This window comes from Malaya genurostris, chromosome 3 (genome assembly GCF_030247185.1).
Source record: "Malaya genurostris strain Urasoe2022 chromosome 3, Malgen_1.1, whole genome shotgun sequence".
In the NCBI taxonomy this organism is placed as follows: Eukaryota; Metazoa; Arthropoda; class Insecta; order Diptera; family Culicidae; genus Malaya; species Malaya genurostris.
Window position 1 is genome coordinate 1,450,238 of NC_080572.1, and position 25,458 is coordinate 1,475,695.

The window sequence follows — 25,458 nt, forward strand, 5'->3', positions numbered from 1 at the left end:
ATAGAAAGGTATTAGAATTTCGAACGGAGCCTCGGAGACCCATAGTGTTATATACCATTGGACTCAGTTCGACGAGATCGGAAAATGGCTGTGTGTGTATGTGTGTGTATGTGTGTGTATGTGTGTGCACTTTTCGAAGATTACCGCTCAATTTTCTCAGAGATGGCTGAACCGATTTTAACAATCGTTTGAAAGCTACTGTGGGGCCATTGATCAAGTTCGAAGATCAAATGGCTGTGACTTTTGGTTCCGGAGATATGATGGTATAAATGACGTAACCGACAAATCGCGTTGTTTTTTTTTTACCGCGCAAGATTCTCGGAGATGGCTGAATCGATTTTAACAAACTTAGGCTCGTTTGAAAGCTACTGTTGGGCCATTGATCAAGTTCGAAGATCAAATGGCTGTGACTTTTGGTTCCGGAGACATGATGGTATAAATGACGTAACCGACAAAACATGTTGTTTTTTACCGCGCAAGTTTCTCGGAGATGGCTGAACCGATTTTAACAAGTCTAGGCCCGGTTGAAAGCTATTGTTAGGCCATTGATCAAGTTCTTAGACCAAATGGCTGTGTCGTTTGGTTCCGGAGATATGATGGTAAAAGTGACGTAACTGACAAAACGCGTTGATTTTTACCGCTCTTATACATATAAGGGTACCAAAATTTTGGGATCACCTCTATTTTCGTAAAGCTCTAGTGCTCAAAAGTTTAAGCACCTCGAAAAAAGCCCTCATGCAAAATTTGAGCTAAATCGGACATGCGTAAAGGGGTGCTGCCCGGTGGTAAAAGTATGACAATTTTCGATCTTGAAAAAGCACATGAAATTTCCAAAATCGAAAACATTTTTGATGCCAAAAGTCTCAAAACTGCATGAAACGTCGAGATTACTGATTATTTTCTATTAGTCCCAAAAGTCGATTTTTTCAAAAACTGAATCTTGACGTTTCATGCAATTCTAAACCTTTTGGCATCAAAATTTTTTTTTTAGATTTCGGAAATTTCATGTAACCCCTTACCCCCTGGCTTGAACAACCTTAGCGCTTAACGCTCAAAGAAAATATGTTTCCCTTCTATTAAAATCGTTATAGATTCTTCAATTACTATTAAATCGATGTTTTTTTTAGTGAATGTTAAAGAAAACTTATTTCCAAGGCAACAAATGTGTTCCTGAACGAATAAGTAAAAAGAACTATCAATCTTAATTGCACTAAAAAAGTTTGTGCAAAATGACGTATAGAAAATAGAACACATAATAAATGTGTTACGTGCAACGTCCACAAGTACATGAAATCGTTCCGTGGAATACCATAACTAACTATTTATTTTACTATTTTGATAATTAAAGCTATTAAAGCAATAAATTAAATTAGGAAACTTATGCACCCTGCTATGATTTTCTGGTGATATTCCCTTAATTTACACTCCCAATAACTAAAATATTGTACTGACATATTTCGTCCTGCACATTTTACGGCCGTGAAAGGGTTAAGTGACATTTCTTCTTATGAGAAAAACAACATGAGAATTGTGAAGCGGAATGTGGTAGATTGTATAAAAACAAAAAGCATAACTATACCCACACTCACACTATTTATTTGAAAACATTTTGGCCAGACAGTTTGTGTATGGCTTCCGAGAACCGAAGTGAGACAGTTTACCTGTCTCAATGTTTGTGCACGCCACTAGGATTATGCAGGTTTCGTACGAAATAGATGCAAAATTCACATAGGCTGTTAGTGAACAGAAATCTCTCATGCACACCAATCACATTCGATCCTCTTTGCAGCATTGTCGCATATAGAATAAAAGTTCATCGAGTGCGATCGAGTACCAAAGAATTAGTAAAGTTCAGGTCAGTTCAGTCAAAGCGGTGTTCCGGTAGTGAAGTATGTATTGCTGGTAGTTGTGCATTTGATTATGCAGTAAGTGTAGCAAACTTCGAAAGTTTTCGGAACAGATACATTTATTAGAAAGTATGAGAATATGATATCGTGAAAATTACTGGCGTATATAGTAATGCTAAGTGATCAAAATTATGTGAACAAATCGTCTTGCTTAGCTATGGTGGAAATGAATGTACCGACATTCAGTGAACAATCCGAACATCTAAGACGATGAGTATGTGTTGTGATCTCTGAAGTGAATTGGATTGATGGTTGGACAAATTTTAGGTCTAATCCCGCTTTGTAACTAGAAACGAAATATACTTTGTATGAACGCTTCTATGGACGAAAAGTGTGTTTTATGTAGCGTTTCTGTGTTAGTGCACAAGCTGCAATGTGTTTGGTGTATATAAATCTTTACATTATGGTTTTTATTGTCGCCAAAGTTTTTCGTAAAACTCTTTTTCCCCACCTTCACCTTTCACCAGTTGTACATGAAATCTAATACTTATTTTCATTGCTTACCTAAAAATGAGCTGCAAGAGAAGCCATAGCATCATTACCATCACTACAAAAATATTTCAAGCTCTCGTTGACCATATGTTCTAATGTTTCAGTTTTTAGTCAATCTTGTTGTTCACGGCCTCCTCTGATGAGGTTCAATGTCGACAATTTGAGCAAGTTTTTGGTTGTATTTGTGAGTACCTGTATCATCAAAATAACACAAGTAAGTCATTTGCTCAACTCCCCCAGGTTTAAGATGGGTACCTCGCAGGTGCGATTCAGAAGGAAAACAACTTCACGAGTTTGTGTTTTTCTAATGAGCAGATTTACTTGGGCGACTTGAGAGGAGTTGTTCAGCTCATGTTGGGATAAACTTTTACACCATTCTCTGTATCTACCCCAAGTGCTTTTCTAGTCACAATGCGCTACAGCGAAAGCTAGCTCAATGGGAAGCACGCTTATTTGCGCAGTTAATACAACCACCTTCGATCGTGTGAATCATTATGATAACTATGGACTGAATCCTCTCTATCTAGCTAGCAAAGCTCATTGCTACTATATGATCTTTGGCTTCACACCAGTGAACTATTTGGGTATTCGTGCGACATTTGACGAGTAGTGGTAGTTCTGGATCCACCTATATGAGCAAGTAGAGAAATTTAGTAGCTTCTTCATTGGTAGACTGACTTGACAGTCAGTCAGTGGTAACCGATCGGACCAGTTGAGAAGAAAAAGCTTAATGGTAAAACCCTCGTCGCGAGTTACTGTACCCGGGTCGGAAGTATTGTTTTGGAGATAATTTTGCAAACAAGTCATACATGAATGTCAATCTGAAATCCAACTGCATGATGATCAATGTGTTGCCATGAGGTGAAATAGTTTTGTGCTGATGAAGGGTTGTTAAATGTGTGTTGGGAGGTGGGCCCCGTTTAGCATTAAATTGTGTGATGCGCGAAAGCTGTCACGTCAGCTAGTGCTATTACACAGTGAACCTGTAGTGTAGTGTCGGAAGTTGGGATCGTCATCAAAAACAGTACCAGTTTACTATATCAACTACTAGTACAATGTTGGCTGTAGTGGTGCCTTGTGTGTCAAGTGCAAAGAAAATGTGTAAACAGCTAACTCAAACAATTGACCGCTAGCCATTTGATTAAATCGTTTACAACTCTCGGCGTCGGATGATGGTAGAAAGCGTCGAGTGATCAAGCGGCTTCAGGCGCCATGCACAAATTATGTCACGCTTCTAGGGGGGCTAAGGAGGTTCTAAATATGATGACCCCAGGAGGGCTGGTTTGGTAATACGTTACGTCAAAGAAAAATTCATCTTGATTGAAAACATACCTGTGGTTAGAACTATACAATTGTACAGATTTCCTTTGAATAATTTTAATTTAATAATGGTCGGATAAACGAAAAACATCATTTATTTGTTTCATTGTAACTGGTTTATAACTTGTGGCTTAGAGCATACTATCAATTTCTCTGAAAAAAAAACAAGTTAAAAATTATCGATAATATCTTTTTCGAATCTGCTTGCTGTTTGTGTTTCAGAAACCAATGAACACTTTTGAGGAAGGCATTCGTTCATCAAAAGAAAGATTAAACAAAATTGCACTCATGAGTAGTAGGAAGGTTTACGAAAAATGCTACATAATTTTTAAAGTAAGGCTTCAAAATGTCTGACCAACGGTGACAGTTCCATTCTTTAACATTTTCGCGTAACACAATTTGTGTATGAAGCCTTGAAGAGTTTTAAAGTGAACGATCAAGGTGACAAGTTGCCTGGAGGTGATAATGCCACTGTGCCCAAAAAATTGCAAGCAACATAAAGGCTCATGTGAATGATCGATTATCGTTGAATAAGTTGGGAACTGAAAACACGCGCAATACAGCACAATTCATTCGGAAGCGATTACGAAGAGCAATACATGCATTGATGAATGGTAAGAATAAATCTTATGTTTTTATGTTCACATTGAAAATCACTTTTTGAACCGAGGCCCGGAGAGCCGAGTGCCATATACCATTGCAATCAGTTCGTCAAGTACGCAAAATTTGTGTATGTGTATGTAACATTTTTGTTCACTCACTTTGCTCGGAGATGACAGAATCGATTTTTACGAACTTAGATCAAAATAAATGGTATATAATGTTATTTGAATATGACTTCCGATTATGCCACAAAAATTGAATATGTGCACTAAATTTTCTAGGATTTTAACAAATTAGAACCGATTTTTACAAACTTAGATGCAATTAAAAGGTCTTAGGACTTCATACAAAATTACTGAACTTCTTCTTTCTTCTGATTTGACTTCCGTTTCTAAAGTTACAGGGTAATTAGTGTAAAAATTTTAAATTTAAATTACTCCCTTCCTCGGAGTTGGGTGGATCGGTTTTCTCAAACACAGGTTCGAATGAAAGGCCTTAAGATGGTTCCGGAATTACAGGATGAAGAGTGTTGAAAATTTTAAACAGTTGTGCAGAGTGGCAAAATAACGGCGAAAATATTTAGAAAAAAACTAAATGGTTCCGAAAAAAAACCGATAATATTGTTCACAAACTTGAAAATGTAACCAAAACTCGTATGAAATTCCTTAATTTCATCTGGAACCGACTTCCGGTTGAGACATTACAAGATAGTGAGAGTCAAAAATTGAGGTTTCAATCAGAAAGTCATTCGCCTATTCGAGGCAGAAAAAAAATCTAACTCTTTGTTCTGGGTTGGGAACCGAACCCAGATGGATTTCATAAAAAGCATCGGCTAACCCAACATTCCATACCCGTTTCAGCGGTTAATGTGAGAAAATAATTCGAGGCTATTTTTTCACTATTTAAATTCAATATAAAATTTACCAACATCGTTGGGAATTGGCATATGGTAAAAAATACATCTGCAATGAAACTGTTACTTTACTGACTAGTTTAACTACAAAATCCTTCAATCCGAGGAAAAGGGGGGGTAGAATCTAAACGATGAAAAAAATCATCATTTTCACGAATTTTTTCCAGAACTATCGTTCTGCAAAATAACTTCAAATGTTTTGCATGATAAACAGCATCATTCAAACAACATTTTGTAATTTTTTCGTGAAAAAAAATTGAGAAATAAGTCGGTAAAGAGGTATTTTTGAAGACGCTTCGTAAAAATCATGATTTGCGGTGTCCACTGTATCTCAGCGCAGACTAATCAGAAGTAAACAGAAAAAGTTTTTCTAGACCCCAACGTTTCTATTTGATTTTTTTTTTAATTTTTGGTGATTGTTAAAAGTGAAAACTACGATTTTTCACGAAAAAATCCGCCATTTTGTAGTTGTTAAAACTCCAACGAAAAGGAAAACGACGGGGTCTGGTTTTTTATATGTAGAAAGTGTGTTCAAAATTTGAAAAAAATTGGTGCTGTAGTTTTTAAATGACGATGGACTTTCAAAATCTGCTTTCGAGGAAAACACGTTTGAAGTTTTTTTTGTCTATAAAATCAACGGAAACAAATAATTACTCCAGGGAGCCCGTAGTGTCTAACATTTTCAAAAAATCATACTTTTTCTTTTATAATTTATTATAATGAAACATTTCAAAAATGTTATGACAATTTTTAAAATCAATCGAAGTAGAAATCTTGGGCCTGTGCGCCGAGCTCTTGCTTCTTCGTAGAATGATATAGCCATAGATGAAGGTCCATAACTTCCAGAGTCTCGTTCCAATAGGCTTGAAAATTTCACAAAAAATTCTTGAAATGTTTTACTATAAGAAAATATAATGAAAATAATAAATGATTTTTCAAAAGTGTTAGACCCTACCCGCCTCTTAATGAAAATCGTTGTTCGGTTCAAACTAGCTACAGATTATAAGAGGAGAAATAATATTAAAACTACCCAAGTAACAATTTTTGTTACGCTAGCTTATTTGTGAGTAGTTTGCAACAAGAAATTTGAGTGATTGTTACTAACATCTAACCACATGCATTACTAAAAAAAGCGCATTTTCTACTAGTGACTAGTAGCATATTGGAGATTGCAATACCATGCTGGAATAACTTATCTTTACATAACATTAAAATAACTTGTTTTCAAATAAACTTGTAACTGTCGAGCGAAAGTCAATTTATACCGTTTTCGTTTATTGATCAGAGCAGCCCGTGAGATGACCCAGAGTCACCCAAACAACTTTTGATGTGTTTGTTTTAGTAACCTGGGGCAGAGCTGCTAAATGTCACTATCAACTAGTAACTATCAAATTTGCACGACGAAGATTGGAAAGCTTATGTCACTGGAGTGCTGCCAACCAGGCTCTACCAATCATCATATATTGAGTGTTTGAGAGCCGATCTGTGATAACTTGAATTCTCTTGATAATACACTCACCAGGACGCTCATTGATTGCCGATGCGATTGATTTTTATTTATTTATTAAGTAACTATTTATTGGAATATGAGTTGAAATTAAATTATTAAGAGTTAAAATAAATTATTAAATTATTTATTAAATTATTATTACTTGTATTGTGTAATGGGGAAAAGGAACTTATATACTAACTCACTAACTAATACAGAGAGCGAATCGGTTCAATTGAGGATTGCATCGATTTTTGTCGGAATTTACTTATTATATTATGTGACATTACATCTAATGGTTCTATGTTTGTGAGTCTATGTAACTCATTTGTATTAAACCAGGGAGGACGTTTCAAAATCATTTTCAGAGTTTTAACTGAATCCTTTGAAGGGTTTTCTTCCTGGTGGAACAACAACTTGACCAAATTGGTACTGCGTAAAGCATGGCTGATCTGAAAATTTGTTTATAAATTAATAATTTGTTTTTAGACAGAGCTTAGAATTTCTGTTTATAAGAGGATATAAACATTTAATATATTTATTACACTTTGCCTGGATTCCTTCAATGTGATCCTTGAAAGTGAGTTTTTTATCATACGTTAAACCTAAGTATTTAGCTTTATCAGACCATGTCAATTCCAAGCCATTCAATTTGAGAATGTGATTATTGTTTGGTTTAAGAAAAGAAGCTCTTGGCTTATGAGGAAAGATAATTATTTGCGTTTTTGCTGCATTTGGTTTAATTTTCCATTTTGACAGATAATCACTGAAAATATTTAAACTTCTTTGAAGGCGACTGCAGATCACTCTTAGATTTCTATCTGTGGCTAACAGACTTGTGTCGTCACAGAACAGCGATTTCTGACAACCAACGGGTAGATTTGGAAGATCAGAAGTGAAAATATTATACAAGATTGGAGCTACGCTCGAACCCTGCGGAACACCTGCTCGTACGGTTAGCAATTCAGATTTACAATTCTGATAGCTAACCTGAAGAGTACGATCAATTAAATAATTTTGAATCATTTTGATCAAATAAATAGGAAACTGGAAATCAGACATTTTTGCTATTAAACCTTTGTGCCAAACACTGTCGAATGCTTTTTCTATGTCTAGAAGAGCAACTCCAGTGGATAAACCAGAAGTTTTATTTGATTTTATCATGTTCGTAACTCTTACAAGTTGATGAGTAGTTGAATGTTCATGACGAAATCCAAATTGCTCTGGTAAAAAAAATGAATTCTCATTTATATGAGACATCATTCTCAACAAGATAGTTTTTTCAAAAAGTTTACTGATAGAAGAAAGTAACCTAATTGGTCGATAACTTGATGTTTCTGCTGGGTTTTTATCAGGTTTGAGGATAGGAATTACTTTAACGTTTTTCCATCTTTTTAAGAAGAAAGCTAATGAAAAACACTTGTTGAAAATTTTAACCAAGAGTCTCAAGGAAACACCGGGAAGATTTTTAATAAGAACATTAAAAATTCCATCATTACCAGGAGCCTTCATGTTTTTAATACCGTTTTCGTTTATTGATCAGAGCAGCCCGAAAGCTGATCCAGAGTCGCCCAAACAACGTTTGATATGTTTGTTTTAGCAACCTGAGGTCGCTCAAGATCGGACTCCAATCGCGTAGTTTCGCTCTGAAAATTTTCTCGGGTCGCACCACGCATCCAGCCGAGTTTGTTTATTTTATCTTTTTTTTCATGAGTTGTTGTACCACGCGCGTACCACGTGTTCGTTTTACTCGGAGTCAGAGTAGCTCGCGTCTAGGTTCAAAAACGAAAACGGTATATGTAAGTGACGACACGACCTGCCACTCGCTTTTAAAACTGTATCGTAAATCGAGCTACCCCTCAGTAACTGGTAATGTCAAAATGGAATCGCTTGAAAAAATGATAAAACTGGCAACACAAGTTGGTAAATTATTGATTTTGAAAAACAGTTACCAGTAGCCTTGGTAACCACAAAAGAAATGTAAACAAAAATAAGAGATTCTCACTTGAAACGAAACCACTGAGTGTAGTTGGCCCGCTGGCAGGTATTAAATTTATTCTTTCAGAGATCTGCCATAGCCGCATAATCTGCCATAGCGATAGTGTCGTATGCCGCTTTGAAGTTAATGGCGCGTTGTATTCTCGACACTTTTGGAGTACTTGTCTCATAACGAATATGTAATTCGTAGTGGCGTACCGTACCGGCAACGCAAATTATTCACTACTAAAAAATTGATTTTGGTTGTTTAAGGCAATAAAAAACTTCTCGTGTGTTATCTTCAGGGGGAATATATTCATTTAACTAAGCAAAAAAACTAAAATCAGTCCACCAAGCCGATTGAATGTAAATTTTTTGATACTCACTCCAGGCGACTTGTAACTTCACTAGTAATGATACTAACCGAATAATCATAATCCATCATGATTTCTTGGTGTAAGGGCAGTTTTGAACGCCGTTAATAAGGCGTCGACTTGCACTATAAGGATTTGTATAAATGTTTCCCCAGCTTCATACGATGCCAACTCTTCCTCAGCGAGGTTGTTATTGTGATTGATAAATTAGTCAACCCACGGATGCAAAAGAGATTTAAAAAAAATTTTGCACATGCCTGTTTGTAATCGCCCTTGCTAGATTGAACTTTGAAGTGCCGATTGGGCTAGATCTACGTAACCAGTAGGGTAACCAGATTTCAGAGGTGATTTCAAAGCATTTATGAAGTTTAGTTCCAAGCAACTAGCAGCGTTATAAACAACAGCACACACTCCGTCTAGCGATTGCGTTCCGCGTCAAATGCACTTCCGAATAATGAAAAATACATCATCCAACATGCTGGAGCATTGCTGCCCCGTTTCAATGCTGTACAAAATTATCGCTTTCAGGACGCTTTCTTCCATGAAATAACGCTCTAAAAGTAAATATGTCCCAAGAATTCCCTGCGTTTGCGTACTCAATTGGGACTTTTCAATCAACTCATTTAAAGTTTTTAGCTTCGTTTCCTAAGTATTTGGTTCCAGAGAACTTTTTTCGAGATCGAACTAAAAACACAAAGCGATTAGAAATTCATTTATACGAATTAGAATATCATTTACACTCACCAAGCATCGGCGTTTGACAAACTTTATATACAATTCAGCCCTCGAATGAATTATTGTTATTTTTTGCAGTTTTTTGTAAGATTTTTAATAATCATGAAATGTGGAATTATTCTACAACTGTTTCAAACTGTTTGTTTATTTATTCTGGTGCTCCTTGGTAACTAGTTCATAGCAACTTAAACAGTGTTGCTCGAATAGTTAGTTTTTGTCATTTTCAAGGGGTCGCTATATTTATGGTAACTGGTGGTAAATCGCTCACGAACACTTTTTATTCCGATTTTTCTTCGGAGTGTCTGGTCGTGTCGTCGGTATAAGTTTCCTAATAATTGATTTAATTTCATCAAAATTCGTCTCAATAATGTCATCTTGGGATAACACTTGGGTTTAAATAAGATCATATTTCAGTGAGACTTCATTTTCAATAGGACTCACAACGTTCAAATTAAAATTATGGACACTCTCGAACTGCTGAGCAAGTTTTTGAGCTTTTTCGCCATTTGTAAGAAGTATTTGATTTCCTTCCTTGAGAGCAGGAATTGGTTTCTGAGGTTTCTTAAGAACCTTAGAATGTTTCCAGAAAGGTTTAGAATAAGGTTTAATTTGTTCAACTTCTTAAGCGAAATTTTCATTTCGCAAAAGAGTAAATCTATGTTTAATTTCTTTTTGTAAATCCTTAACTATGTTTTTCATAGCAGGATCACGAGAACGTTGATATTGTCGTCGACGAACATTCTTCAACCGAATGAGCAGTTGAAGATTGCCATCGATGATAGGAGAGTTTAATTTAGATTGAGTATTAGGAACTGAAAGATTTCTAGCTTCGATAATGTAATGATTCAAATTATCTATTGCTGTGTCGATGTCCGCCGAATTTTCTAAAATAGTCTGAATGTTACAGGAAGATGATCTGAGTCAAAGTCAGCATGTGTAATCGGTTCACTACAAATATGAATTTTATCTGTTAGAACCAGATCAATTGTAGACTTGTTTTTCACGGAAGAGAAACAAGTCGGATTACTGGGATGAAGAACTGTGAAGTAACCAGCTGAGAGTTGATTTTGAAGTATTTTACCATTACTGTTATTTTGCCTACAATTTCACTGGACATGCTTAGCATTTAAGAGCCCTCGATATCTTGTGAGTTTTTGAAAATCGCCTTTAAAGATCGCCGGTGCATTGGAATGGCAAATATGCTCCAGCGATGAAATAAATTTCATGAATGGTTTCAACTTCGATTCCCAAGCTTTCAATATCTTTAGTTTTGAAAGAAGGTAAAATTCGATGTTTAATTTGCCGTTGGCCAAAAATGTCAACCACCCATTCCAGTAAACCTGTCAAATCGATGAACCACATAATGTGGTTTGCTTTTCAATTTGACATTTGGTTTAAGAAAAGTTTCTGTCACAATGGCAATATGAATTTTGTGAACTTTGAGAAAATTATAAAATTCATTTTCACTCGATTTTAAAGATCGAGCATTCCATTTAAAATATTCAAATAATTATTTAACATCACTGTTAAATTTTAAATTCATTATAATATTATTTGCAAATTATCATCCGATTTGAAATTCTTCAAAAAATGATGAATTCGAATTCATTCGGATGTCCATTTGAAAAAGTTGATCTTGTAGGTAGATCATTTTATTTTCAGTTATGATTTGGCCGATCTACCTATTAATGAATTGTTTTTCGTTAGAAGACGAATTGGTGTACCTGTTTTTTGTTTTAAATTCGAAGAAATAAGTGCCTTAGAAGAATTAGGCGTGGCATTTGTAACGGTTTTTTGATTTTCAGGTACGTTCTGTAAACTTAAGGTCGTTGATTTGACTTGTTGTCTAAGCGAACGAGCGTTTAAATGTTTTCCCTGGCAGGACATTTCAAATAATTGGATTTATGATTTCCATCACAATTTGAACATGAAAATTTATCAGTGGTTTCATTCATTGAACAAACGTCTTTCGAATGCGATTTACCACAATTCAAGCACCGTATATCCATATGACAATTTTTGATTCCATGGCCGAAGCCTTGGCAACAACGACATTGCGTTAAGTTTGCAATACGATTATGCCGTTTATAATGTTCCAAACGAATGTTAATGTGGGAAATGAAACGTACTTTTTCTAAAGTTTTCAAATTTTTTACGTCACTTCGATTGAAGTGTATTAGGTAAAGTTCATGGGAAATTCAGAGCGTGGTTTAGAAGTACCATTCGCTCTTTTTTTCATAAGTATTACTTGGGAAGGGACAAAACCAAGTTCATTTTTAATTTCATCAGTACTTTGATCATTTGATAAGCCTTTCAAGACCGCCTTGACGGGTCTGTCTGATTTTATATCATATGAATAAAATTTATGAAGTTTCTCGGACAAATATCGGATAAGACGTTCATAATCTTCTAATCCATCAACCAGGACTCGACATTCTCCTCTTCGTCCGATTTGAAATGAGACTTTTACTTCCGGGAGAAAAGTAGAAAGCTCAGTACGGAATGCTTTGAAGTAGGAAATCATCACCGTCGCTGGTGACATAGATTGTTGTTTCTTCCCAGAACAACAAGCGTCCATTTTGGGAATTTTTGAAGAATTTTCTTCTATGTCGCAACAATCGGATACAGGAAGAATCTCGTAAATATTGTTAGACGGCATAGAATCAACGGAAGGGAAATCCGTCCGTTGTCTTTTATTTTTACATTCAGATTCTATAAGATCGTGAATGTTATTAGAAAAATGTTGAATAACGAATTGTGATTTATTTTGTATTGAATTATTTTTAGCCTTAGGCTTGTTGCCTTTCCGGTTGGATGCAGGCATTTTTGAAATGAATGAAATTTGAAATTAAATTAACTAGGCTAAATAAGTCTTCGATTAGACTCCTAGTTTGGAAAAGTCTTGATAAAGACTGATTTTGTGGTAGTCTTAATAAAGACTGATTAGTTCGAAGAATAGTTTTTTGAATAGCTAGCCTTAAAAAAAGGCTGATTAATTTTTTAGTCTTGAAAAAGACTGATTATATTAGAATATCACTCTTTGTATAGCCTTGATAAAGGCTGACTAATTGTTAGTCTTTAAAAAGACTGTTAGTGATTCAGATAGCCTTGAAAAAGACTGAAGCCTTGAATCAATGAAACTCTAGGTAACCAGATAAAATTTCCAGGAGCCAAGAGCTATACGCGTGCGGTGCGAACGACTGTTCAACACCGACTGAACTCTACTAGTTTTTATTCAAATTTTGATGGTTTATGTTTCGCCGGTGTATTTAACACACTTTACCCTATCACTCCGGAACCGGAATTCGGATCCAAATTAAATTCAGGAATTCCGTATGGGACCGTAATACCTATCATTTGAATCTAAGTTTGTAAAAACCGGTTCAGCCATTTCCGAGAAAACCTAGGAAGTTCATTTGACACATACATACACACATACACACACAGAAACATTGCTCAGCTCGATGAACTGAGTTGAACGGTATGTGACATGGCCAATTTTTACGAGTCGGTTTTTCAAGTGATTGCATAACCTTTCTATATGAGAAAGGCAGAAAATATTACTACTAGTTTCCTTCAATATTATTGTAGCATTTCGGTATTCGTTAGTTAATCTACTCAAAAACACTGTTCTATCAAACGATTAGCTGCTATAAATTACATTAAAGAAAAAAATCAACTCATTTTTTGTATAAAACAAAGTCTATATATCTAGAAGGTTTCTTTAAAATTTGAGAAGGTGCTGCCAATATTTTTTTCGAATTGTCTTGAAATTCGCCAGCGAAGACAAATCCCAAGATGTTCCGTGCACGACTGCATTATTTAAACTACAGTAGCCAACATTATCTTAGAGAAACGAAGGTTAAAGTTGATTAGACATGTATACTAATTTGTATTATATAAATAAGAAACTCTTTATCGAATTCTAAAATGCCGATTTGTCTAGTTTGTTGAATAATTTATTTGATTTTTTTGTTCCAGTCTCATCAACGATGGATATTGATATTCCGCCATGTCCTAAAAATTATACCGTAGCAGAATCATAAGAGTTCAGTGTGGTGCTTGAGGGGGCGTATGGGTGTGTGTGATAACTATTTACCGGATCGCATTTTTATCGAATGTTCGTTTCGAATGACATCATTACCCGTAGTTCAAACCGAGCTAAGCCAGCCCGATACGCAAAGTAGTAAATATAGGCAGTGTCCGCGTTCGTAAACTTTGCACTGGAATCTCTCATAGACTCTTCCTCATCCATCCACCAAAACAAAATCACACAAAACTTAAATTTTGAAAATATTGTTGTTGTCACAAGCGCTAAATCAAGATGGAGAATAATGACATTCCGAACAGTACCAACAACAATAATAACAATAACGGTCAAGAATCGCGAAATAATGGAAACTACACATTCGGAACCATTTTGGAAAGCAGTACCAGTATATCCAGCAACAATAATTCATCACCAGCAACCATTATGTCAAGTAGGAGTTCTGTGCACAGTCGCTCTTCCTCATACCACATGCAACATTTAAAAAGTGCATATGGAGCATCCGGTGAGTATGTTTAAGCTTAGTTTAAAAGTCAGTTGAATCCACAAGTATGGAAAATTTAGTATAAAAAAATATTAAAATGTTTCGTTATAAAAAAATATTAAAATGTTTCGTTATAAAAAAATATTAAAATGTTTCGTTATACCCATGGTTATGATCTATTGAACAAATTTATGTTTACCCATCAATGAACAGCTGAAAGCAAAAATCGGATAAGTGCAACTTAGTTTGGAAACCCCGTTTAAGTGTTTTTTAATGCATAAATCGGATAAAAACATTGAGAGAAAAAACCGGACATGGATTTTGCAATGTAAGAATCGTTTAAAAACACCTTTTCTGCAAGAACCGGACAACATAATTTTGAATGCAAAAACCGGACAAAAACTTAAACGGTTCTTCCAAAACAAATGTATTTATCCGGTTTTTGCATTCAAAGTTTTTACAAACTGCCGCAGTGGGAACGCAGCTTAGAACAAGTTGCCCTTAACAAACAAGGAAACCTTGCTTCGTCCACAGCGACAGTCGGTAAAAACTTTGAATGCAAAACCTAGATAAATAACAGATCGGCTGAAAAGTTCGTATCGTTTCTATGAGAGAGCGCCACTAGAATTAAATCCATACCATTTTCAGTTAGTACCCACCTTCAAAAGATACGTGTATAAATTTGACAGCTGTCTGATTATTATTATTTTGAGTGAAGCTACTTTTTGATGAAAAAAAGTGCCGCCGATACCAAAAAATGGCTTGATGAGTGTTATCCAGACTCTGCACCGGGCCAAGCAACAATTCGTAAGTGGTTTGCAAAATTTCGTACTGGTCATATGAGCACCGAAGACGATGAACGCAGTGGACGTCCAAAAGAGGCTGTTACCGATGAAAACGTGAAAAAAATCCACAAAATGATCTTCAATTACCGTAAAGTAAAGTTGATCGAGATAGCTGACAACCTAAAGATATCAAAGGAACGTGTTTGACATAATATTCACGAATATTTGGATATGAGAAAGCTTTGTGCAAAATGGGTGCCGCGTGAGCTCACAATCGATCAAAAACAACAACGAATTGATGATTCTGAGCAGTGTTTGGAGCTGTTATATCGAAATAAAACCGATTTTTTTCGTCGATATATAACAATGGACGAAACATGGCTCCATCACTTCACTCCGGAGTCCAATCGACAGTCAGCTGAGTGGACTGCACGCGATGGACCGAACCCAAAGCGTGGAAAGACTCAACAATCGGCCGGTAAGGTTATGGCGTCTGTATTTTGGGATTCGCATGGTATAATTTTCATTGACTACCTTGAAAAGGGAAAAACCATCAACAGTGACTATTATATAGCGTTATTAGAGCGTTTGAAGGACGAAATTAAAAAAAAACGGCCTCATTTGAAGAAGAAAAAAGTTTTGTTTCATCAAGACAATGCACCGTGTCACAAGTCGATGAAAACCATGCTGAAATTGAACGAATTGGGCTTCGAATTGGGCTTCGAATTGCTCCCTCATCCACCGTATTCTCCAGATTTGGCCTCCAGTGCCTTTTTTCTGTTCTCAGATCTCAAGAGAATGCTCGCTGGTAAAAAAATTAGAAGCAATGAAGAGATAATCGCTGAAACTGAGGCCTATTTTGAGGCAAAGGACAAACCGTACTACAAAAATGGTATCGAAAAGTTAGAAGATCGCTATAATCGCTGTATCGCCTCTGATGGCAATTATGTTGAATAACAAAAACGAATTTTGGCAAAAAAATGTGTGTTTCTATTAAACGATACGAACTTTTCAGCCGAACTGTTACATTTGTTTTGGAAGAACCGGTTAAGTTTCTGTCCGGTTTTTGCATTTTAAGTTATTTTGTTTATTTATTGGCTAACTAATTTTTATTTTTAAAGAAGCATTTCAGTCGAAAGCTGATTCGTCTCTGAAAGAAAAATTATCATCGACACTAATTATATTGATATTTTCTTTCGGCTAAACCAAATAAATCCGAAGGCGCGCTGACAATTTTTTCTTGAAATTCGCGATGTAACAAAAATTTTGGCGCTGGCGGCGCACAGATCTAGTCGAAATATTCAATTCAATATGGAACGAGAAAAAAAAATATTTCCGACAAGCTAAACTACCGGACATTGCTCGTAAATGTTTTGTGAAGGCAAGATTGCAAAAAGATCATAGTTCTGCCAATTGAATTATTCTAAATGAAAGACAACCTGATTGAACTATGTACTCCGTACATTATGATTTAAAGATTTATTCAACTTCGCCTTTAACGGCTAAATACTCCGCAGAAATTTGCGCCATTTTCAACTGTTTGCTGAGCATTTTAATGTTTGACAGTCGAAAAAAAAATATTTTGGAGCATGAGTAAAATTGCGTAAACACATTGCTGGCACTCGTAATCGTATAATCGTATAAGTGACGCAACCGATAAAACGCATGTTTTCTAACCACACTTTTTTCAGATGTTAAAGTGTAGTATTATTACTGATTATTTTTGGTTTGGGTATTGTTGTCGAATATGCGACGTGAACGATGAATGACACTTTTGGGAACTAGCCGAAAGAATTTGAATGAATTTGTGTCAAAATCAGTCAAAATTCGCATCAGAAATTATTCTAGTGTAAAAATTTAAGTTATAATGAGACTGTTGGAATGGTCAACGAAAGGCTACCACACAATTAGGTAGATTAAGTACAGGTGTTTTTAATAACATAATCAATCGTAATCATGAATTTACTACCACTCACGAATCAGTAAGTGTCAAACTGGTTGCATTGAGTAAAATAGTTACATCAACTTATAACTACATCAAAATACATAAACTATAGAATCTAGATATAAACGTATACGTTACCTATACTCATCACAAATATTAGTTGGCAACTTTCAACGCTTGCGCACCACATCGATATTATTGATGTTAATTCCAGTTCGCTGTTATCACACTCCAATTGGCTTCTGCTTAGGCTCGAGTCTGCCGGCAGTAGTATTGTTTTTTTTTATGCAGTATCGGAACTGCGACATTTTCGAACGCAATTTTAAAGTGGTTTTTTATTTTTACTTATGAAACGATTATGATGTAGGGCTTAGATCAATGAGTTGTGTGAGAATCGATAATGGCAACCAATGCAAGTTCAAACTTGGCACCGATTGTTTCACCGGAACTTTCTCCGCTAAGAGATATCCGCGACATTCAGAAAGGATGGCGTAATTGAATATTAATTTTTTTGAATTTTTTATCGTTATCACTATGAATACGACGATTGATAGCGATTGCAGAAAAAATATCAAAATAACCAATAATCATTTTTCTATTATCTTCTATTATCTTTATGTTCCAGAGGAAATGTTGGAAACGGAGAAGGCGAGTCTCGTAGAACGTGTGAACGATTTGGAACGAATAGTGTTAGAGCAAAAAGATGAAATTGTTTGCCTTAAATCGACACTTGCAGATGTACTGCGGCGGCTTAATACAATTGACAACAGTCATGATAATGGTAAAATGATGGAGGGTGGCTCGCCGAGTAGTTCGGTCATGTCTAGCAAGAGCTATCGATTTTCACGTAATACCGTCACTAGACGTAAGGTTCCGAATATTTATTTTTGATATATGCTAACTGTATTCTTATTACAGTGAACTCAAGCGTTGAAGAGAAACGCTTTGGGCGCGTGCCATCCCGGGTCACAAATTCACCGTCCCGCAACATGTCTACCTCTAAGGCAAGCAGCTTAGCTCAGAAGGCGATTCACCATTCCAATGGATCATTGCATTCCGATTCCATGAGCAGTCACTCGATATCACCAGCACCGTCACCCTCGCCGAGACAGCCTAATATACAGAATTTGGCAGCTTCGTCAGCAGGAATCGGAGCAAGCATGGGTCCCGCGGGTGCCGCCGTTGGTGGCATGGGAAAACGGTGGAGTTCGACTGGCGATTTCGTCAGTGGTTCGCCTGGGCCGATGGTCAACAGTACAAGGTAATGCCAAAATCAATCTCTCAATATGCTGGAATAATTATTGAGTAATATGTGTATTCTACAAGATATTATATGAAAAATCCTGCATTATTTGGAAAACGTGAGGATTCATGTGGTTGTCAACTTGCAAGACCTGATAGCTAGAGAAATTTATATGCTATTTTCAAAAAATTGCATTCTTACATCTTCTTCAATGGAAGTATAGGGGAGCCTTAGGCCATTAGGCTGAATATATTATTTGTTTGAAGCAAAACTGGTTTTTGCCCCTGACGCAATGCATTAGCTTAGCGGGTTTTACTGATGTTCTAGGTGTTGAAGACTTCTTACATTTTTTGTCCTAAACTGCACATCTGAGGACAACTTGAAAACAATATTATAATAAATTAAAAATTCATTGGAATATTTTAAATTGGAATGCTCGATCCTTGAAATCGACTGAAAATTATCTTTATCGCTTTCCTAAAGTTCTCAAAATTCATATTGCTAGTGTGACAGGAACATTTCTTAATCCAGATGTCAAATTGAAAAGTAACCCCAATTATGTGGTTCATTAATTTTTCAGGTTTACTGATGTTCCTACAGAACCGAATAAAACACCATTTTTAATAGATGTACGTATATTTACGCTTCATACTGGAATAATTCATTTTAATTAAAATATGCCAGAATAATTACTTCAACCAGTAACGGGTGGCAACTAAAATTTTGGAATTTCTTTCTCAAGCTGTCAAAAAAAGACAAACATACTAGGAGAAGATCTGATTTATTGAAATTAAAGATACATTGTTCATTGTTGAAAAAAAATTAGTGAACATTTGAAAACGGTCCGTAATCGGATGTTCGGCGAAGCTTCCGTTTGATGTCGGAACAGGAGCGTTGTACGGCCTTCATGTCAACTTTGCGAATGCATCTCTTGATTCTACCAATCAACTATTTGCAATTCGTGACTCTCCAGTTATTTTTGTACACCAAGGAGCTCAAAACCCCGAAGAAATTTTCGATTAGGCGACACTGAGGCAAATTTGTCGTGTTGTGGTTTTTGGGTACTAATGGGGTCGAATCAAGGGGAGAGTCGCTTAACACAAACTATATTGTGCCTCTAAAAAAACACGTGATATACTGTGAGTCTAAGTGTGCCACGCTGTTCCCCATGAAACAGCTACTTGTCAAAATTGAGCCCTGTGTGTGCCGCAACTGTGCAACTGTATGAAAACGAAAGTGCCAATATTGATAAATGCTTTGTGTTAATGTGTGATTGGCACATTGTTCTAAGCGTCCTCCCCTTGGGTCGAATGGGTATTCAGGAACGATTGTGTTTTTTTGTCGTAATGCGATGACGTTTTATTCGGCCAAAACACGTATTGTCCATCAGCATGATGTTTTTGAAGAAACGGGATCAAAATTTTCTTCAAACATTCGTTCTGGTACACATGTTGATTGATTGCTAAACCAGAGGGCTTGAACCATGGCTTAGAAAAACCTTTCTCGGAAATGGCAATGTACAGCATCACTTTCTGTTCAAACTTATGTTTAAACTTATATTTTATGTTCGGAGGTGCAATAGAACTATCCGTTGAATAGTATCGATCGTTTCCGGGAATCTGCGTCTTCGAAAGAAGGAAATAACTTTCGTCGTTCAAAACAAAAATTTTTCCGTAAAAATTTTTGATCAACCAGCGGCATTAGATCTTCAGCGTTGAAATCTGCGCGTCAGTATATTCCGGGGCTCGTGTCTTCTTTCGGCGCTTTATTCCGACTCTTTTCAATGTTTTGCAGATATATCTTGCGAGCAGTTGTTGGGGATCTTAGGATATGGTAAAGAGTCGAAGCCGCAACATTTTCGCTTTTACATACATACTCTTCTTTCTCTCTGAGCTTGTTTGTTGTTAAGCATACAGGCCTCGAAAAAATTCCAAAATTTTAGTTGTTACCCGTTGCTTACAAATTAGTGTAATTAAATCAAACTGATGGCAAGAGCATCAGTGGCATAAAGAATCCAATAATCCTGTTATTACACTCGTTAAAGCATTAATGCAAATAAACTGTATAAAACATTTTGTTACCATCTAATTGTACAAAAAATCAATTATATTCGTATTATATCAGACTACGATCACTGATTGCTCGAAATCACTTCCTCCTTCCTATCCGAAATGTCAGTGTTCGTTTCCTCGCTCAGCCGTGTTGCCGATTGTGTTGTCACCGCGGCAACAACTGGAATGGATGGTGGAGCTGCAATTGTTGTCCGACTGCGAATCCAGTATCGAATTTTACCTTCTTTCAATATTGAAGGTATCGAAAGTTTGGGAAAGTGGATCAATCCACTTTTTTTGCCCTAGTGTTGGAAAAAACGCTAAAGTTTTTCTATTCTCAAATCCGATGAAAACCGTGCAGAAACATCCAGTTATCAACCAATTAATTTACTTTCTTCTATAGTAAACATTTCGAAAAAATGATCTCCATATGTTAGCCTTAGTAAGCATGATGTCGAGCGTGAATGAGAATTCTATTTGTTTTACGAGAGCAGTTTGGATTTCATCTTAACATTCTGCTATTGATGAGTAACAAAGTTGTTTGAATAACAAACATGATGAAAGCCAATAAATCTTTCGGGTTATCCACTGGAGTTTCTCTTTTAGACATAGAAAAAGTAGCAGAATCCTACGATTGAACCATACATATTTTCAATGATTACTTGTCAAAATGATTTTTCTTCCCCCATTTGCCTGAAGCTTCTTTTCTTAAACCAAACAATAATCACGTTATAAAATTGAAAGTGCTTGGAATTGGCATGGTCTGATCAAGCACGAATCACATAGATGGAATCCAGGCAAAGTGTAATAAATATATTAAATGTTTATATCCGCTTATAAACTTATAAATTTTCTAAACTGGAAATAGTGGTCATATATTCCAAAATGGATCTCACTCACTTTTCTCAGTGATGGTCTGACCGATTTCCACAAACTTAGATTCAAATGAAAAGTCTCACGATCCCATACGAAATTCCTGAATTTCATCCGGATCCGACTTCCGGTTCCAAAGTTATAGGGTAAAGTGAGTTAAATATTGTACACCGTCACTTAAACTGGCGAAACAAAACGAACCGACTTCGATTATACCGGTTCTGGGATTCCAATGCTGGAAGTACATGTATTAGTGAGCCCACTTCGTTTTCTAATGGATGGCCAACTATCAGAGAACTTTTGATGTGGAACACAACTTTATTTTTCTATATAGGGGTGCAAATCAGAAACTCAAGAAAAACGACACGTAGAAATGTGGTCAGGTTTTAAACACTTACAGCTTAGTCTATTTTGTATCAATTATTAATATTATTTCATCATTTGATAGGAAATATTTCTAAGTTTCGATTTGAATGCATCAAGCCACGTATTTTCAATTATATATGATTGAAATTTTGATTAGTAGCTTTTAGTTGGCTGCTAAAAATCTTTGGCATACCGGATTTCCCAGGCATAGACGACGGTTTTAAAGAGTAAGCGATGTATCAAAGAGAGAGCATCGCTCTGATTGGTCAATCAATGCAAAAGCGATGCTGTTGGAAGCACGCGAATCTATAAATAGAAATAATAAGTAGCTAACGTTTCAGTCCTACGCGTAGCATGCTAGAGGGAGGTTGCTGCTAGACAGCAAGACAAAAACGTGCCATAAAACGATTTGAAGCCTTAATTGGTATGCTGTGATCTTGTGTCATACAAGCTCGGATGAAATTCCATGTTATGTCGTTTCCCCATGAGAAATTGACAACTATCCCTGGATAAATTTTGAGTGCTTAAGATTAATTTCTAATTTTTGTAAGATGAACTCGATTTATAATGAGAAAAAGTTTATCACTTCAACCGAAATGGCAGAATGGCAGAGAAACTTAACGCTATAAAACTAACTGCTTGCATACAAAACTTGAACACAAGTTTAGCGAAGCTTAAATATCGAAATCCGTATCGTAAGTATGTACAAAGATATAATTGCATAGATTTGGGATATTGATTCCTAATCAAGATCAATCTAAGCAGACTCCCGTGCAATTACGGATTCAAAAGAGTGACGATTGATTGAACTGTTTGGTTGTAGATCACTAGAAATTTTGGTTGCCTTGTTCCACATCAATGGTTGCGAACAACCCCATGGGGCCAATCCTTGTAGTTTTTAAAGGAATAAGAGTTAACAAACCTAACTAGCTATATTTTTTAGTTGTCCTAAAAAATAACTAACTAAAATCAGTAAATCAACTAATTTGTTCGCCAAAATGCTGATTTCAGTCTTTGCGTGCACAATTTTTCATGCTCTTGAATATGAATTTGTGTGAAATACAACGCTCCATTTATTTGCATCTTATAAGATGGAAAATCACTAGATTTTTTCAAACTGTGTAGTTATGAATTGCATCGTTTATAGAATTATCTAACCTGTAAAATACATATTTGTTCCTGTGTGACTAGTTCTACGATTCTTTTGAACCTAGAAAACTTCTCTCAGGGTGAGAAAACTTCAATGCACAACAACTGTCTTGTAAGACTACAACTTTCTATGCATTTAGCCGCTCACTCAGTAAAATAATATTTACCAAATTAATTTATCTAATCCGTCCATCTTTTTACAGCAATAGCATTTCGCGTTTCTCCACCAAATCACTACTGAACTTGAACAGTACTGTATCGGGTAGTGGGTCCAAACAGACCCATACCCATGCATTCGTTCAACGTAAAGACGACGATGAACACTTGAAGTTATATATTAACGGCCGCCCAATTGTGTTGCATATACCGACCGCTCAAATTAATTCTTACGAAATGACGAAAGTTCAGCCAGCTCCGAACCGACGCCTCCGTTTAGATTGGGTTTACGGATACCGAGGTAAAGACTGCCGATCCAATCTCTACCAGTTGCCAACGGGTGAAATGGTATATTTTGTGGCAGCCGTTGTTATACTTTACAACATGGACGAGCAGTCACAACGACACTATGTAGGCCACACAGACGATGTCAAAAGTCTAGCAGTGCATCCGAACAAACTGCTCGTAGCAACAGGACAGTGTGGAGGTCATGATAGTCGCGAAACGTGGCCGCATGTGCGTGTATGGAATTCAGTTTCATTGGCAACGCTTAATGTGATCGGAATGGGAGATTTCACCGGAGCAATTAACTGTCTATCGTTTAGTAGGGCAGACAATGGAACCATTTTAGCGGCAATAGATGATTCACCCGACAAAATTATATCGATTTGGGATTGGCAGAAAAAGGAGAATGGCAAACGAATCACTGAAACGAAATGTTCCGTCGATACAATCGTGGCTGTTGAGTTTCATCCGCTGGACAAGGGACAGATTATCACAATTGGAAAAAATCATATTGCCTTCTGGTCTCTGGATCAAAATGGAATGCTGTATAAAAGGATGGGTGTTTTCGAAAACCGGGAAAAGCCTAAATACGTTACCACAATCACTTTTACTCCTACCGGAGATGTGGTAACTGGAGATTCCAATGGAAATATTTCCATTTGGGCACGTGGGACGAACGTGATAAATAGATTCCTTAAAAAAGTTCATGAAGGCTCAATATTTTCAATCTGTTCATTACGCAATGGTGGTTTCGTTTCCGGTGGAAAAGATGGTCGACTAGTCTTACTGGATGATCTTATGCGGCTTAAAGCGGAACAACTTGTCGAGGCACATTTTGGGGCAGTACGCATTGTGGCGCAGGGCAAAGGATCACAACTTCTGATTGGAACTACCAAAAACTGCATTCTGTCGGGTGACTTCACACTCGGACTGGTCCCAATCGTTATGGGCCATACGGATATACTATGGTCTCTTGCAGCACATCCTCAGGTCGCACAATTTGTTACGGGAGGCCGGGATCGCCTGTTACAACTATGGGATTCCTTGTCGCATTCTGTCGTTTGGAGTAAGGATATCGGAGAACCGATACAGTCTGTTCAATTTTCGAACATTGGCGATGCTATCATTGTCGGAGGAGTTAGTGGTCGATGGATGGTGTTTGATACAGTAACGAGGGAGCTACTGGCAGTCTACCAGGATGGACAAGACATTATTCAAACAATCAAGTTTTCTCCTGACGGAAATCTTCTCGCACTTGGATCAAAAGATAGCTACATATATATCTATCAGTGTACTAAAGTTATGCATCGGTTCTCGAAAATTGGAAAATGCAGTGTAAGTATTATCGATGAATGATGTTCATTTCATGTTATTCAAATACAGTATATTTACAATATAAGTAACAGTTTCATTTAAAACTTTATAATATTGAAATCATAAATTCAAACATTTGTTACAGGGCCACTCGAGTTATATATCGCACATGGACTGGTCCAAGGACAGCCAAGTTTTAAGATCAAATTCCGGAGACTACGAACTACTGTACTGTAAGCTTTGGCAATTATTGTAAGAATTTTTAGCCTTCGAAAATTCAATAATATACTTTTTTCAGGGAATCCAACGCTCTGTCGCCAAATCACAAACCAGGCAACTGTTCGAAATCTTGAGTGGGCCACTCAGTCTTGTACGGTCTGCTTCGAGACAGTTGGTATTTGGCCAGAAAATTTTGATGGAACGGACATCAATAGTGTGGGCAAGGACAGCAGTGAGCAATTTTTGGTTGCGGCGGACGATACTGGAAAAATTCGGCTTTTTAGTTATCCTGCTTCTCAACCGAAGGTACACATTAATTATATCTTGAACGAATATGAACAAAACTGAATTTACTTTTTCCACAGTCGCTTTCACATTCATACCGGGGTCACAGTAGTCACGTAACATCTGTCAAATTTATGCACGATGGAGTTCGACTGCTGTCGGCTGGCGGATTCGACACAAGTGTATTACAGTGGCGAGTCGTTTAAAAGTATAGTTCATCATAGAAACGTGTGATCAAAAGCCAACAGTAACAAAAACATGCAACTCTAATTGTTACACTAGTATTTAAACTCCGAATCTATTTATTATCATATTTTGTGCTAAGTTAGTAGTACATAAATTCCAATATCTGTGCACCTTAAAAATTTGAGTAACTGAGCGATACTGTTGTTAAATATTATTCTTTATAACAATGCATTTTAGTAAATACATTTTTGAAACTTTT

At 36.5% G+C, this 25,458-nt stretch overlaps 1 protein-coding gene across 8 annotated transcripts; it reads left to right on the forward strand.

Annotated features, from left to right (window-relative positions):
* The first annotated feature begins 1,741 nt into the window (after positions 1-1,741).
* LOC131437079 (echinoderm microtubule-associated protein-like 2) lies at positions 1,742-25,458 on the forward strand. 8 transcript variants are annotated; one of them, XM_058606159.1, is made up of 9 exons: positions 1,742-1,855; positions 3,942-4,333; positions 13,792-14,363; positions 17,698-17,937; positions 17,991-18,333; positions 22,958-24,530; positions 24,655-24,742; positions 24,808-25,034; positions 25,094-25,458. In XM_058606159.1, exons 3-9 carry the CDS (start codon positions 14,135-14,137, stop codon positions 25,217-25,219), a joined length of 2,826 nt encoding a protein of 941 aa, XP_058462142.1. In that variant the 5' UTR covers positions 1,742-1,855; positions 3,942-4,333; positions 13,792-14,134; the 3' UTR covers positions 25,220-25,458. The 8 variants fall into 8 exon arrangements, with proteins under 8 accessions (XP_058462142.1, XP_058462140.1, XP_058462139.1 ...); XM_058606157.1 differs by having other exon boundaries at positions 1,761-1,889; XM_058606156.1 differs by having other exon boundaries at positions 1,826-1,925.